The sequence below is a fragment of the Monodon monoceros genome, unplaced genomic scaffold (assembly GCF_005190385.1).
Source record: "Monodon monoceros isolate NGI ecotype Baffin Bay Population unplaced genomic scaffold, NGI_Narwhal_1 Super_Scaffold_2, whole genome shotgun sequence".
Taxonomy (NCBI): domain Eukaryota; kingdom Metazoa; phylum Chordata; class Mammalia; order Artiodactyla; family Monodontidae; genus Monodon; species Monodon monoceros.
Genome location: NW_021703776.1, coordinates 29,510,131 through 29,526,815, shown reverse-complemented (window position 1 = coordinate 29,526,815; position 16,685 = coordinate 29,510,131). Strand labels below are relative to the sequence as shown.

General features: G+C 40.8%; 1 protein-coding gene across 21 annotated transcripts in view; it reads left to right on the top strand.

The window, feature by feature from the left end:
• Window positions 1–16,685, top strand: part of LOC114901987 (multidrug resistance protein 1) — a 205,695-nt gene that overhangs the window by 75,183 nt on the left and 113,827 nt on the right. For 20 of the 21 annotated variants that reach the window (XR_003795334.1, XR_003795335.1, XR_003795336.1 and 17 more), the window contains 4 exons: window positions 5,840–6,043; window positions 11,898–11,998; window positions 13,256–13,396; window positions 16,066–16,222. Coding sequence is in view for 16 of the 21 variants with exons in the window: in XM_029234278.1 (XP_029090111.1) it covers window positions 5,840–6,043; window positions 11,898–11,998; window positions 13,256–13,396; window positions 16,066–16,222 (603 nt within the window). In the remaining 5 variants the exon portion in view is untranslated. Of the gene's footprint in view, window positions 1–5,839; window positions 6,044–11,897; window positions 11,999–13,255; window positions 13,397–16,065; window positions 16,223–16,685 lie in introns of those variants that run through there. The other variant, XM_029234288.1, reaches the window with a different exon arrangement.

Sequence of the window (16,685 nt, the reverse complement as noted above, 5' to 3'; positions counted from 1 at the left end):
GACCACCCAGAGGGGTGAGATAGGGAGGGTGGGAGGAAGACGCAAGAGGGAGGGGATATGGGGATATATGTATACGTATAGCTGATTCACTTTGTTGTACAGCAGGAACTAACACAACATTGTAAAGCATTTATACTCCAATAAAGATGTGAAAAAAAAAAAGATTGAAAGAAATGCAAAGAGCATGAAAAAATTGAAACAAAGGTAGAAGGAACAACTTGCTCAGACTATAAAACTTAAAGTCTGCTACTATGTGAATCTCTTTAAGGGATATAACTAGAAACTATTGAACCAGCAGATTTTGATTTGTGGATAAAGTGACAACTTCTCCTTTAACTACAGCTGTTTATGACAAAAATCTACAGGATGATGTGGAATTTGGGGGGAAAAAAGCATGTGATCTCTGCCATGTCTTTCCCTCCCTTGAACCTTAGCAATCTTTAGCTTTTAATCTTTCTGTAAGAGTACTATGATTACATTTCTTAATATATGGGACTTCTGTAAAAATAAATTAGGTTATGAATGTGGAAGCAGATACAGTTATAAAATCTCAATATAAACCTTGAGCATTGTTGCTTTAATACTTAAAGCAAACAAATCAACAGAAATTGAGGTTTAGCTCAAGCTGTACAGAATCTAACAGAACAGAACGTACACTGCCTGAAATAACTTGGAACTTCCTAAAAGAGACAACAGCCATGGCCTTCCTGAGCCCTTATGGGATGTCAGATTGTCATAAGAGCTGTGGAAGAAAATGGCAGCAGGATATGGTGGTAGGGGCTTGCTGGTTGTCAGGGAAGGAAGGCCGCGATCTCGATGATGCGGCAACATATTCAAGAGGCATGAAGGAGGGAAAGATGCCGGCCCTATAGATGTCTAGGGTGGCACATTCTGAACAGAAGGATCAGCAAGTGCAAAGGCCCTGAGGTTGGAGCATTTATTTCTACAACTGTTCCCCAAACAGCAAGGAGGATAGTGTGGCTGGAATAAAATGAGTGAAAGGGAAAGTCATGTAAGAGTTGAGATCAGCATCATATCTGAAATTATATGAGAAACCATTGTAGGGTTTTGAATATAGGAGGGACATGATCTGAAAGTTTTTTTTTTTTTTTTTTTTTTTTTTGCGGTACTTGGGCCTCTCACTGTTGTGGCCTCTCCTGTTGTGGAGCACAGCCTCCGGACGCACAGGCACAGCGGCCATGGCTCACGGGCCCAGCCGCTCCGCGGCATGTGGGATCTTCCCGGACCGGGGCACGAAGCCGTGTCCCCTGCATCGGCAGGTGGACTCTCAACCACTGCGCCACCAGGGAAGCCCCATGATCTGAAATTTTTAAAGGCTGCTGTGTGAATAGGCTGAAGGGGTCAGGGAGAGGCAGGGAGTCTATTGCAATCATCCAGGGGGAGGGAAGATAGTGTTTTACACTAGGAGAGTCATAGTGAAAGTGATAACAAGAAATCAGATTTTGGATATAGTTTGAAGGTACAGCCAACGGAATTTGTTGGCCAGCTGAATGTGGTATGAGATATTAGAGAAAAGGGATTTAAATATGACTCCAAAATTTTGGACCTGCACAACTGAAGAAATGGAGTTGCTTTTTAATGAAACTGGGAAGCCTGTTGAAAGAGTTGTGTCTGGGACATGTTGAGTTTGAGATGCCTACAGTAGACATCCAAGCGGAGATGTCCAGACAGCAGATGGATTTGCAAGTCTGGAGGTTAGCAGAGAAGTCTGGTCTGGAAAAACACATTTGGAGGTTTTTCAGCACATGAGTAGCTTTTAAAGCCATGAGGGAGGAGGAGATAGCCAAGGAAGCGTGGGAGGATAGAGAAGATGGCAAGGTCTGGGCCCTGAGCTCAGGGCTATGAGATGACCCAGCAAAGAAGAGCAAGCGTAAGTGGCCAGTGAGGGAGAAGGGCAGTGTCCAAGAACAACATGAAGAGAGCATTTTAAGGAGGGAGCAGTCTAGGATCTCAAATACTGCTGATAAGCTTGTAAGACGAGCAAACATTGTACAACGCTGTATCCACCCAGAGGTGCTTATGGTTCGAACAAGAACTGTTTCAGGGGTGCAATGGGAGCAAAAGCCTGATGGGAATGGGATTACGTGAAAGATGGAAAGAGGGTTAGGACACAGTTGGACAAATCATTACAGGATTTTCTGGTAAATGGGGCAGAGAAATGGGTTGGTAGGTGGAGGAGGACGTAAAGTATTACTCTTTTATTTTTTATTTAAATTAGCATAAGAATCAACAAGCTTGGGATTAATCCATTCGGCTAGCTCCCTGGGAGAGCCTTTCCTGGGGATGGTGATCACCGGGGACAAATTGTGTCCTGAAATTTCCTCAGTCATGAATTCCCTAGCTAAACTTTGCTGCCATAACTTTAGTATCCCTTTCACATAGACCTTGTCGTGTACGCTCATGTGGTTTCACCGACACACACGTCCCACATCCCATTTAGCACAGGGGGACACGTCCTGGAGGAAACACACTAATTCAGCCCCTTGCAGCCAAACCCTGAGCGGATGCTGTCTGGACACTGTGCACTGGCAGTCAGGCCTTCATAATTCCTCTAAGTCATGTCTTTCCTGTGTTTGTAGAATTAGTGCTCAGTCCTTCCCCTCTGCAGTGTTGTTTGTGAGGCCCTCGGCCACATCCAGGGACTCCATTCTGCTTAATTGCCTATCTGGGTCAGGTGTCTGCTTCTCGCTTGTTTCCTCCAACTCCCACTTTCATGGCCCCAGTAGCACGGATGACACCTGCACACCTTGTATGAGCCAGCCACTCTGAGTCAGAACTGTTCTCCAGAATGTAAAAGTGGCTAAAAAAGAGACCAGGGAAGAGGAGGCAATCAGATTGGGGAGCATCATTGGAACCAGGAAAGCCCAATATAGCTGTTATCACAAATTGGCTGAGAGAGGACAGGTGAATCCCCTTTATGGCACCAGCTGACCTGTTTATGATAGTGGATACATGTGTGTATGTATATACATTTATACATATATATCCACACATATATATACATATACACGTGTGTGTGTATCTGTTTCGTAGTAGGAAATAGGTAATTTTTATGTATATAAATATCTAAGCCAAGCAGTCCTGTCAAAGATCATTGCCACGTAAAACAGGGTGAACTCAAGTCTTTGTGTATATAGTTAGTGATGATGCTTATCTAAGTTAAATTTTTTTCATATTTCACCATCAATGAAACATTTTCTCCGATGTATTTTTGAGCAAGTAGTTTAATTCTGCTAACCGTAAATCAGAAGAAACTATATTTAAATATTTCGCTTATGAAATTGTGGGCTTTTAAATTTAATTTTCCTGTAAGGATTAGAATTCTGAGAAAAAAGCAAATGAGAGCCATATGGAAGTCAAAAGCAGCTATGTATTAAAAAAAAAATTTTTTCCCCCCCGGGAGAAGGTATTTGAGGGAAAGATGAAGTTAAACGTTCTTAATTTCAAAAGGAGTTTCAGGAAGTAGGCTTCTTTTTCCTCCAGTAAGCACACATATATTAAAATTGGACTTCAAGCCATACGATGGTGCTTTGAGGAGGAAATAAATAGCCAGAGAGGGGAAAACAGGGAAAGATGGGGAGAAAAATGAGTGGGAGAGCAAGTGTTACAAGTATGTGGTAGCACGGTGGGATAAAGACACTGTGAGGAGACTCTTAGTGGGTTTCAGGTATTAAAGCGTTTTGTCTTACCTTGCTTCACTCTTGGACTCTGGTTTTGGAGTATTACCTACTCTCATTCTTACTTTCAAAATGAAAATGACTTGGCTACTACTAATCGTCCATGCTCTCCCGTGGAGCGTCCTAGAGACACACCTTCTCTGTGTGAGGAATGGATGATGGGACAGTGAGTGTCAGTCTTTAAAGATTGGTAACCAGTGCAATGTCCCTGGAAGCATTAAATCACATTAAGCCAAGGGGCTTACTTTCCCTCCAGCTTAAGGTTCTAGGTCTTTTAGATCATCTTTCATGTACACTAAAGAAGAATTTGTCATCTATGATACATTTTACTTATTTCTGTGGCCTCGGCTACCATCCACAGGTGAACATTTATATCTGTGAAACCTTAGGTATCGGGGTAATTCGTCTGCCGTGAACTTGGGGGATGTTCTGAATGCTTCTCTCAGTCAGGTGTTGTGGGAAATGAATTCTGAGTAGTACTTGTACATACTGAGCACAGGAACAGTCTCGATGATCCCTGTGCCACAGATTTACTCCAGGTTGGAATCTTTGACTCTGAGATTGAAAATGTGCAGATACAGAGAGCTGGCTTTGAAGGCCACTCTACTCTTTGACACCAAGTTTGTCTAAGCATCCCTTTATCATAAGCTCAGTGACTGCATCAAATAAAAATAAATGCTCTGTTATTTATGCTGTTTCTTTCAGCCCTGGTGCAGTTCCCTGGTATAGAATTTAATGTGTAGAGTTACTGGTAGTTTACTTCAACAGCATTTTCCCGTAATTACTGGTTTGGTGTTTATATCAACATAGGTGTTGAATGATTTCAGAGGGTCGATATTGAGACACGGGGCTTGTAAAGAATTCTGTCCTAAAAATTCAGAGCTGACAGAAGCTTTAGTTATTAATCAATGTACCTGCTCATTTTGGGGTTGGAGAGAATTTGTCCACAGTCATAGAGGTGGCAGTGACCGTTCTAGACTGTACTCCATCATAATCTTTCCCTGAGACTGGCCCCCCTCAGGCAGAGGACATTTGGGGAGTGGAAAAAACATGGGCCATTTCCAAAAAAGCAGATCCAGGGACCAGGGCGGGAATTCGGAAAGGCTTGAGGGCATGGGGTGTTTCCAGGGTAAAGGAGAGAAGTGTAGAGTAGTGGAGTGAATTGACTTTATGTTTCGACTTCTGGCTTTTGAGTTGGAAATAACTGCATGCTCCTGAAAATCATGCTTCAGGCTCCCTCTGGCATATAAGCTGAAGGCTCTGATGCCTGCTTAATATTCTAAATTTAAATTCCATAACTTTCAGCTCTGTGGGTTTTTTTTTTTTTTTTTTTGCGGTACGCGGGCCTCTCACTGTGTGGCCTCTCCTGTTGCGGAGCACAGGCTGCAGACGCGCAGGCTCAGCGGTCGTGGCTCACGGGCCCAGGCGCTCCGCAGCATGTGGGATCTTCCCGGACCGGGGCACGAACCCACGTCCCCTGCATCGGCAGGCGGACTCTCAACCACTGCGCCACCAGGGAAGCCCAGCTCTGTGTATTTTTTCTAAACAGTATAAGCATCTGAAATAGGCCAAGAGATGTTGGGTTGGCCAAAAAGTTCATTCAGTTAGTGAATACATTGTTCAATAAAGTTCTTCGTGAAAATGAAAAATGTTTTTTATTTTTACTTAAAGCTGAATGAACTTTTTAGCCAACCCAGTGTTTGTGTACCCTCAATGACAAATACTAGGCTTAAGTTATGGGTAGTTATGTATCTATCTAACACTGCAAATTTCCAACAGTCCCAGTTGAATATAACTGTCAGACTGTTTTATCCTGCTAATTTGCAGAGCTTGCATTAGGGATCATGGTGTCATTGTTTGATGAAAATTTTCTTGGTATTAAAAAATCAGATGAGAGAGAAATATGTAATTGAACTCTGAATGATTGATCTACTTTTAGTATTTATTCTGGAGTTGTGGAGATCCGCATTTTAGAAACCAAATAGACTTACAAGTAAACCTTTACTTTCTATTTCATAACCGAGGAGATGAGATTTTCACGAAGCTGAATTATCATAATCCTTAAAAAAATATATAAGCATGGATTTTAAAGATAATATGAAAATGTCTCTCTGACAGTGTTTTGTTTGTTTGTTTTGCAGGCTATAGGTTCCAGGCTTGCTGTAATTACCCAGAATATAGCAAATCTTGGGACAGGCATTGTTATATCCTTAATCTATGGCTGGCAGTTAACACTTTTACTGTTAGCAATTGTACCCATCATTGCAGTAGCAGGAGTTTTTGAAATGAAAATGCTGTCTGGACAAGCACTGAAAGATAAGAAAGAACTAGAAGATGCTGGGAAGGTGAGTCAGACGGAGTATAATCGCTGACCTAAGTAGAGTAAAATATTCTAATCAGTGTCGTTCTGTTACAAGTACTTCCTGAGCTCCAGGAATGTTTTTATGACCATTCCTCAGAGCGGTCTTATTTGACGCTTGTTCAGCGGTTGAAAACTGAAGAAAAGTAACAAAACAAATTCTTAGACCCACAGACTGACAACTAATTTTGTCAGGCTTTTCTAGTTTCAGGCGATTATCTTCACACTCCTCCCTCCCTCTTTCTCTGGAGCAAGCAGAAATCCATTGCTTTATTGAGGAAAGGAGGCCCATTTAATTACATATGAGGGGGGGAGATTAAAAAAAATGGGAAAGTCTTAAAGGTATTTATTCTATCTGGCTTAAAATATTGTCATTCTTTCCCTTTCATACACCTCCTCCCTTCATGTTATTTCTGTTTACCCTTACCCTAATACTTTTTTTTTTGAGGGGCGGTGTTGTATACTTGTCTCTCTGTTGTTGTTGTTGATTTGCATTTTGCGTCTCCCTTTATTTTTTAAAGAATTTTTACTTTACAGTGGCGTATTGTTGATTAACAACGTTGTGTCAGTTTCAGGTGTACCGCAAAGCGATTCAATTATACATATACGTGTATCTTTTCTTTCTCAGGTTCTTTTCCCATTTAGGTTATTACAGAGTATTGAGCAGAGTTGTTGTTCTGAACAAATGCTTATATGGCAATGGCTTTACTTCTCAGGGTGACCCTGTGAGATAGGTTCTATTATAGCTCCTTTTTCAGGTGAGGCTGTCACAGGCAGGTAATGCCACCAATGCCTTAGAGCTCGTGAGTTTAAGTTTCAGAGCCGGGATTCAAACCCAGACAGTCGTACTCCCAAGTTGTGCCTCTGTTAAGAAACGAAGAGGTCTGCAGATGGCGGAAAATAATCTGATATCATGTGATCTGTATCATTGTAGAAATGAGTGGTCAGAGCACCCCCAAAACTGGGGCTACCATCTAGGATAGGGATACATCTATCAGTGGACCCTTCAAGGTTCCCAAGAGTCAGGGCAGGGACCCAGGCAGATCCAGTGGCCCAGGTGTCTGAGGTACTTTGCCTCTGGACCAGGCAGCTCACGAATAGGAGGATGGAGGGGGTCCTGGAGGTTGGTTAATACCACTCACACTTTGTCCTCCACCTCCCTGCCATCTCCTCAGACTTTTTACCCTGTGTCTTTGGGATTCCTTCAGGAAACTCCTCTGGACCAGCTTTAGTGCTTCTCAGTGATTGCCAGTGAGGGAAAGACCTCACGTGAAGTTTCCCTTCAGGCCATCAGAGGCCCGGTCCTTAGGTTCAGCAGGATGGTGCTGGCCCCCAGGTGTCTGGAGTCCATCCTGTGACTAGTCACTTCATTTAATCCTGTACTTTGTTGGTTTCTCCCCTATGGTGTTGACTTTTCCTCTGATGAGAAGATGGAAAAAATGTGTATAAAAAGAAAGTGCATTACTCTTTTATAGTGTCATTGTTTACTGAGATGTTCAAAATGTCCCAGAAGAGTCTTAGGTTGTTCGTAGGAAGAAGATGACCGATCAGAAGTTAATTCACTGCAAACCACAGGTTGGCACCTTCAAAGTGGTGCATCAGGTTTAAGACTCTGGGAGTTCTGTCAGAGGGGACAGGGGAAGGGGTGCAGACGGAAATAGATACATGTGAGTATGGCAGGTTTTCTGGGTAAAGGTTGGGGGTGAGGTGAATGTTCTGCTCCATTGGTGGTTCATGAGAGAGGAAACTGCAGGTACGGAACGTGGTGGCTGCTGTACCAGCCGGTCCATGAAATAGTAAAAATCAGCTCCCACCTGATCACCATTCTCAGGTTACCGTTTATTGCCTGTTTATTGTATACCAGACATCCTGCTAAGAGCTCTACATGCATTACCTCATTTGACACTCTCAATAACCCTTTTGAATTATCCCTGTTAGGTAATAAAACCCAAGGTTCAGAGAAGTCACACACAGCAGCCTAACTGATCTGTCTGCTTTCTATATTCCTCTTACAGAAGGCACACTCCTCTCTTACAAACACAAACAAAATCATGCTAACCTTTAACTCCTGCAGTGGCTTTTTTTTTCACACACACATACACACACACACACACACACACACACTGTATTTTATTTTTACAAGAGATAAATAAACTGACACCAAGCATTGTAAATGGATGAACACAACAAAAGCAACAATGATTGCAATTACGAAACACGAAACACTCTCATACTGTGTCATAATATTGACATTCAGTGCAGTCATCCTCCACGGTAACAGCTCCTTTACTTTGCAGTGAAAATTGATTTGTATATTTTTTGCCTCTGAGTCCTTGTGGGATTGTTTTTTTATTATTCGAACAGAAAGTTACAAAAATTATAATCATCCCATCAGTTCGCTCAGTCCCATGCAATTAATGTTTTTTTCGTCTTGATCTTTTGTTAGCACTTTTATGAGTTCATCAGCTTTCCATTGGAGTTCTGAAAATGCTTATTCATTCAGTTCAGCGGTATAGTCAGTTACCAGAAACCTGTACTTGTCAGAGTCTTTTCCGTGAATTCCTTGAAGATGAAACCCTTTTATGGGAACATTTTTGCAAAAGCATCAGAGTGCACCCAGAACTGTCTTTAAATGACAAAAGACTTAAAAATGACCACAGTTAAAGATTTGATGAAAGCTCATAATAATGCAATTGACAAGGAAATTTAGTTATTTCTGAGATACACATTTTAAAGTAATAACTAGAATTATGACATAACATTATACCAGAACATACAAGATTTTTAGAAATTTCATGTAATGTCTGGAACATTTATATTAACATATTTCCATACAAATAACCCAAAGAAAGTTTAGTATGCGTTGTTTTTTTTGTTTTGTTTGTTTTTTTATACTGCACGTTCTTATTAGTCATCAGTCTTATCCTCCAGTGGCTTCTGATCACACTTGCAATAAAATCAGCCCTTTAATCCTGGGTATAAAACTCTGCATGACTCAGCCCCATGACTTCTCTGACCCTGTCTTGCACTAATGTCTCCCTCACCCACCCAGCTCTGGCCTCATGGGCCTTCTTTCAGTTCCTAGAACACTCCAAGCTCGTTCCCTCTGATCTTCATATCTCAGAATTATTACTCTTCAGAGACGTCTTTCCTGGCACTTGAATTAATTCCTGATACTTCTCAGCACTTTATTTTTTTCCGATTTCTTTATTGATTAGTGGTCTGTCTTCCCTACTAAACTGGGGACCAGGACCGTATCTGTTGGTTTGCCCTTAGAGGGACAGAGCAAGCCCAGGATTCCAGAGCAGGATTGTGTGATGTCAGAGCCAGCTCATAACCTCTACCTTGCCTGTGATCTGTGTTCCATCGATTTGTCACATTATTATTGACGAACATTTTTATAGAATAGATGCTTTTTCTTTTTAGAAATAAAAGCTGTAATCAGTTTATTTGAGGGTAGGAAGAGAAGTGTGAGTTTTTTCTAGAAATATATATGTATTTTTTCCTTTCTTAAAAAATTGTTTAGTACATGATGTTTTCTGAGGAAAACTCAGTGCTATTTCCTGTTCTTGAATTACAAGTTCTCTCTCTTGATAGTGGTTACTGAATGTCTATTTAAAAGTCTTGGAGCACCCCCCCCCCAAAAAAATAAGTGTCTTGGACCAAATGAAGCTGCAAGAATGCAGAGTACTAATTAATCCTTTTCCTAATTGCTTCATCGTGTGGCAAGATAAAGACAGTTGTTTAGTGATTATATTGTTTTACTCACTTTTCAAGGTCTGTAACTCATAAACTCTCTTTTATTGGGCTGTTAACTCTAAAAAGCAATGACATTTACAAACCAGTCACAAACAAAACAGACCTGCCTTAGAAGAATGTGTGCAGAAAATATTTCTTAAAATCATTACACTGAAATTTACAGTAAAGTCTGTTTTTCAGCAGACATTGTTATAGTTTGTTGAATTTTCTTACTGATGCAAAAAACCTCTTTGTTTGAAGCCTTATAATTGAAAATATTTCTACCATGGGTCTGAACAAGGATTGTCTTTGGGGGTTTGACTGGAGGTCAATTTTTTCCTCTAACTTTTTGCTTTCTACACTTTTAGCATTTTCTAAAAAGAGTATATACTATTTTTATAATATGTAAAGAATTTTATAAAATATTTTGACATAAATTGAATCTGGACATTTTCCTGTATTGTTAGTAGCTTATGGTACACATAGTGCAATCTTCTTGCCCTGCTGGCTCAGAGTATAATATTTTTGACTTTATTTTTTAAATATCTTTTTGTTTTGAAGATTATGGTATTAATTTTTTTCTTCTAATATTTTTTGCATTAGTCTTTAAAACCAACAATGTCATATCAAATATCCACTGTTATCTTTGAAGTTAGGTATTTGTGTAGGATTCAGTAAAGAATAAGTAAGATTTTGGGTTTGTGATTTTTTTGTGTGTGCTGTAAATCACTCTCATGTAATTGAATGTGTCTGTATTAGAATCAGTTCCGACCAGTGTAGAGGCCAGAGAAAGGAAGAACGTGTTAAACAATAAGGATAATTTCTCTTACTGATTTATAATTTAGACTTACAATTCTAAAAATTATTTCTCTTGGAATTAGAGTTAAGAGGGACTTCAGAGACCCTCTTGTCCATCCTACTCATTTTACAGATGAGGAGAACAAGATAGAAGGGCATCTCAGGGTCTCATGCTGATGCAGGCTGAAATCTCCTTTTGTACACTGATGTGTTTTGTATTTTCCATAGCTCTTTTACCCAGACTCCAAAAGGTGGTAAAGGATGTATTTGTCCTAGTCAAATAGCCTTGTTGGAAGTTAAATTCAATTAAAATATAGATAGAAACTTTCTGGAAAACCAATTGATAATATGTGCTGTGTTCCTTAAAAAGTAGTTTATTCCCTTTGACCTAGTAATTTAACTTTTAAGAACTTCTCCTAAGAAAATAATTCAAAAAAAAAAAAAGAAAAGAATTCAATATGGACAAACGTTTATGTATGAAGATGTTTATCACAGCATTATTTTTCCTAAGAATTGAAAGCTCTGTTCAGCAGTAAAGGACTGCTTAGCTGGCTGGGGTAGGAAGTGGCCCTTTAAACATCCCGTTGCTAATGTATATTTAATGACCTTTGAAACGTCTCTTTATTTGTTAAGGTAAAAAAGAAGGCTATGGAGCCAAACATAGAACTTGAGCCCAATTTTGTTAAACAGGTATAGTTTAGAAAATAACAACATGTAAGCTATTATGCAAAATACATCAGTATGTAACTTTTCATTACCTTCTCTGTCTTTTCAATATTTTCCAAATATTCTTTAGCTGTCTCAAATGCCAATTATACAGAGAAAGATATAAACATTACATTTTATAGGTATTTTAATAATATTATAATTTAATGACATTATAATAACTTTTATATATATAATAATTATAAACTTAAAATGTGACCATCATAGAAGAAAGGGCACTGCAATGGAGATAAAATACGGAGTTCTTAGGTTAATTTTGCTACTGTAAATTTTGCTACTGTAAAGCCATGTGGCTTTAGGTAAGGGCCTTCATCTGTTGAAGCTTCAGTTTCTCTTTCTGTAGAGAGGAGTTTGAATTAGCCCATCTTCCTTCCAGACCTAAATCTCGATTTGATAAGTCACTTGGTATCCTTTTCTATAGCAAAGACGCTCAGGAGTCATAATAAATATTATTTAATATGTAATATGTAAATAATACTTATTAATAAAATTAATTTTATGAATCTCTTATATGGAATTCAAACTAATTGCCACTGTTGGCCTTGGTGCCTTTAGTAACGGGACATTCTCTGTTACAGATTGCCACGGAAGCAATAGAAAACTTCCGAACTGTTGTGTCTTTGACTCGGGAGGAGAAGTTTGAATATATGTATGCCCTGAGTTTGCAGGTACCATACAGGTAATAACCACTGAAGAGTGGGAGGGGAGTATGGGAAGTTTTTCAATCACCAGATTTGTTTTCAGGAAGATTGCTTTGGCCAGAAGGTAGGGAACAAGTGGAGAGACTTCTAGAAGGGAACCAACTGGGAAGCAATTATAATTAATCCAAGAGAGGAATCACAAGACCTGACCTAAGGCAGGGACATCTCTGAGGCAGAGCCTGTAGGAGCAGATAACTGAGGGGAGGGGAGGGAGAGAGGATGTTGAGAATGACTCTGATGCTACATTTGCATGATGACGCTATTATATGTTCCCACTGGGAATGAGTTTTTTGTGGAACATGAAATTTGAGGTATCTGTGGAGCCTGAGGGGGTGGTCTTCCTGGGTACACCCTTCCTTCTTCTCTTTACCCTTCTCTCGTGCAGACCTTCTGTTCTTCCTTTAATGAACTCACAGTGAGGGCTCTAAAAAGTGATGTGAACATAAGCAAGCCCATCCTCTCTGAGTCTCCTTTCTTCTTTTATCAGTGGGTTTTCAAAATTTTTTAAATGAGAGTAGAGTCTTTTTTTATGAAAAAAAATTCACTTGAAATCCCAGTATATGAAACAGATAAAAGCAGAAGCTGATCTGATTAAAGCAGGAGTAGGCAACCCACTCACCAGCCTCTCGCACCTCCACATCGCCCAGTTCCATGTGGATCAGAAAATCCACATGTTAACTCCTTTGCAGAGCCTTCTCTAACTCCCCTAGAGGCTTAGTGCTTCTCCTTTCTTCCTTTAACACATGATTCATAAGGTACTTCCATTGCATAAATAACAATCCAACTTGACTCCTGGGTCCCCAAGGGCAAGAACATGCCTGGTTCCTTTGTGTTGGCCCTTCATGGTCCCTCGAGCTTGTGGTTTTGGGTCAACGTGTGTTGAACGAATGTTTACTATAGAGTACGTACGTATTATATGTCCATGGGTGGGGGAAAGGGAAGGAATTTATTAATCCCTAACAAGCTCTTCTTGTTGTCTTTGGCTTACTTTAACTTGACCTTAATGCTTTGAGGTGTGGTTACTTCTCCATTAAAGATGAAGACACTGAGGTTCAGAGACAAGGTATTTTCCTAAATTCTCACAAGTGGTGATGTGAGGACCGAACTTAGTGTTTTGGAGACAAAACCCATTTTGGTCTGCTACACCTTCATACCCCACTGCTAACCTATGAAAGGGTACGTTTTAAGGACCTAGAGTTGAAAGTCAAGTAAGTTTCAGAATGTCGTCTTTTCAGAAACTCTCTGAGGAAAGCACACATCTTTGGAATCACGTTTTCCATCACCCAGGCAATGATGTACTTTTCTTACGCTGGCTGTTTCCGTTTTGGCGCCTACTTGGTGGCACACGGCATCATGGACTTTCAGGATGTTCTCTTGTAAGTATGGGGGTCGTCTTTACAGTTAACTCTAGAAATCAAACCAAGGCGCACATCTCATGCCTGGATAGAAAAGCTTACTGTGAAGCTTCATGAAGAGATTTTGGTGATTCAGAAGATGGCATTTTGCCTCTGAGTCTCCGTGTATTATCCTGGAAGCATCTCATTTCATTTGGGGAATCTGTGTCTACCCTTCTCCCCGACGCTGACTCACACATTTGACCTTCTTGAATCCATGGCTAGCTGGGGTGGTGATTCAATGAGGAGTTTCCAGAAGGCCTGGGTGTTTTGGGAAGAAGCCTAACCCAGAGCCAAGGACCTGGTTCCTTTTAAAGGATTCTAAACAGGGCGGCCAAAGAATGTGAGTGTGGAGCACTGAGTTCTGAGAGCCCCGGAAGATTCCAGGATAAATTTGCTTTCTTTCATAAGAGAAAAGCAGTTAGAAGGTAAGAGCTGGAGAAATGCAGAAATGACAAAGGAAGCTCGATTGGAGTATCTGCTCCATCACTGTGAATGCAGACAATTGTACCTCAGTCAGGAGAAGAGAGACCTGGACTTAACTAATATTTCTAAAATACTAAAATATGCAGTTTGGTAGTGAAAAACACGTGTAATTTTTCCAAGTGTCTAGGTTTGGTGATGGCTGAGCTGCCCTTTGATACCATACCATAATTAGTAGTGATACAGTTTTACATTTAAAGCAGCATCATCGAAACCTGGGAATATGTGTTAGTGTAATATTTCCATCCTATTTAGACATTGACTTGTGCGTGCATTACAGTTTTCTCACGATGACTCCAACAGAAGATTTAAAATTTCCACTCAACATCTTTCTGATAATTGATATGCAGGTGCTATTTATAACTATAACCAAAGGATCAAAACCAGGCACCATTGGCATTGGTGCTTTGATTAGATAATTATCTGATATATGGCTTTACTCCGAGGTTAAGGTATTCAATTGATGGAAATTGCCGACTCTTGGACTTTCAGATTCAGAAAATCCATCTTCCAAGTAAGGGATAGGGGAGACCTGGCTGAAGAGCAGTCCATTTTGAACAGATTCCACAGGTCTAAATGATAACAAGACCAAGATGAACCATCTGTGTGATTTATTTAGAGCTATTAAAAAGAAAAAAACACTGTGTGCTACATTAACTCAGGAATAGAGTCCAAAGGAATGGACCTGATGGACTCATGGCATTATTCTGGGAGATTCCTAATATTATACTTGCTGTTTAAAAAGGCTTTTTTTTTTTTTTTTTTTTTTTTTTTGCGGTACGCGGGCCTCTCACTGCTGTGGCCTCTCCCGTTGTGGAGCACAGGCTCCAGACGCGCAGGGTCAGCGGCCATGGCTCACGGGCCCAGCCGATCTGCGGCATGTGGGATCTTCCTGGACCGGGGCACGAACCCGCGTCCCCTGCATTGGCAGGCGGACTCTCAGCCACTGCACCACCAGGGAAGCCCTAAAAAGGCATTTTGATAAACATGTCCAGAGAAGGGCAGCTGAAATGTTGAAAGGGAAGGGACTTACCAAAGATGCAAAGGGTTTTGAAAATAATATTCCAGTACTTTGAAGGGATGTATTATGCAAAAGGATGTACATTTTTCTTGGTTTGAAAAGGAACTTTTTAACAATAGAGTTCCTCAATCAAACTTCCTCCGTCCTAAAACCAAGGATGGAAGCTAGCTTAGGGGATGTGCCCTGGCACAAGCATTGAGAGCTGGACTTGACATTCTGTGAAGTCCTTCCCAACTTTCAGCTGCTATGACTCCCATGTCATAGATTAAGAACGCCGATGCAGGGAATTCCCTGGCGGCCCAGTGGTTAGGAGCTGGCGCTTTCAGTGTGGTGGCCTGGGTTCGATCCCTGGTGGGGGAACTAAGATCCTGCAAGCCGTGTGGCATGGGCAAAAAAAAAAAAGAATGTCGATGCATCTTGCAAGCAGCATGATATCTGGCTCTTTAAGGAACTCTCTGTGGTACAGTTCACAGGTTTTCTAAGAATCTGATGTAATCCAGCAGAACGCCTATATCCGTTATTGATTGCCACAAATAACGCTGCATGACAACCACCCACTACCCCCCAGTGACACACGATAATAAACATTTATTTTTGCCCTTAAGTTTGGGGGTTAGCTGGGCAGTTCTGCTGATCTGGGCATAGTGGATCTCAGCTGGGCTTGCTCTTGTGTGCAATGGGTAACAGGCTGGTTGGCTGGGGCCCACGGCACTCTTCTGTCTGTGCCTTGTCCTCCAGCAGCTAGGTGGGCTTGTGGTAGTGGCGGGGAGAGAGAGAAACATGCACGGCCCCCTGAGTCATAGGCTTGGACCTGGCAACAATCACTTCCACATCCTGTTGGCTAAAGCAAATTCCAAGGCCAACCCAGATTCAAAGGGTAGGAAAACAAATTCTCCTTCTTCAGTGGAGGAGCTGCAAAGTCACTTACAAGAAGGTGAGGACACAGAGAGAGATGAAACATGGGGTCAGTTTACAATCAGTCAGTTATACCGATATGAACTTATAAGGAAAAGTGTTTGGTTTTTTTTTGAAACTTTTTGACTAACGTATTGTGACTGTTTGAGACAGTGCTCTCTGGGTGTAGGAGTGTCACCTTTCTAGCATTGCAGTCCTAACTCTTTGCACATTTTGTCTTTGTCATTGGCAGAGTTTTCTCAGCCATTGTCTTTGGCGCGATGGCTGTGGGTCAGGCCAGTTCATTTGCTCCTGACTATGCCAAGGCCAAAGTGTCAGCAGCCCACGTCATCATGGCCATTGAAAAAACCCCTGTGATTGACAGCTACAGCACGGAAGGCCTAAAGCCGGTCAGTTTGATGTTTTGATTATATGATCTGCTCCTAACTGATGAATTTTAGTATTCTAAGTGGAAGTTTAATAAAATCTGTGCTTTTTTTATTTGGTGGTAATAAAATGAAAGTTTCTCTGTCATTTTAGTTCATTTTAGTAAATGCTGGTAATACACATTAACGTCTAGTACTTTTGTAGAACAAAGCCACACAGATGTAGAAATACTGCCCATTTTATACACAAATCCTGCTAATCAGGTTTTATTATATGTAGGTTACCCTATTCTTGGGGAACAGATTTGAGTTTTCACATTTGTATTGTGTTAGTGAGACATGCTATGAAAACACTGACCCTTTTAGATCTTACGTATTACATTTTAGCAGTTACAAATGAAGCCTGACTGTAGTACAAGTTCACTACCTTCTGATACCTATCGGTAGAGAGGGTTGGCTGTTGTGAATTTTCAGGATTGCAGCAATC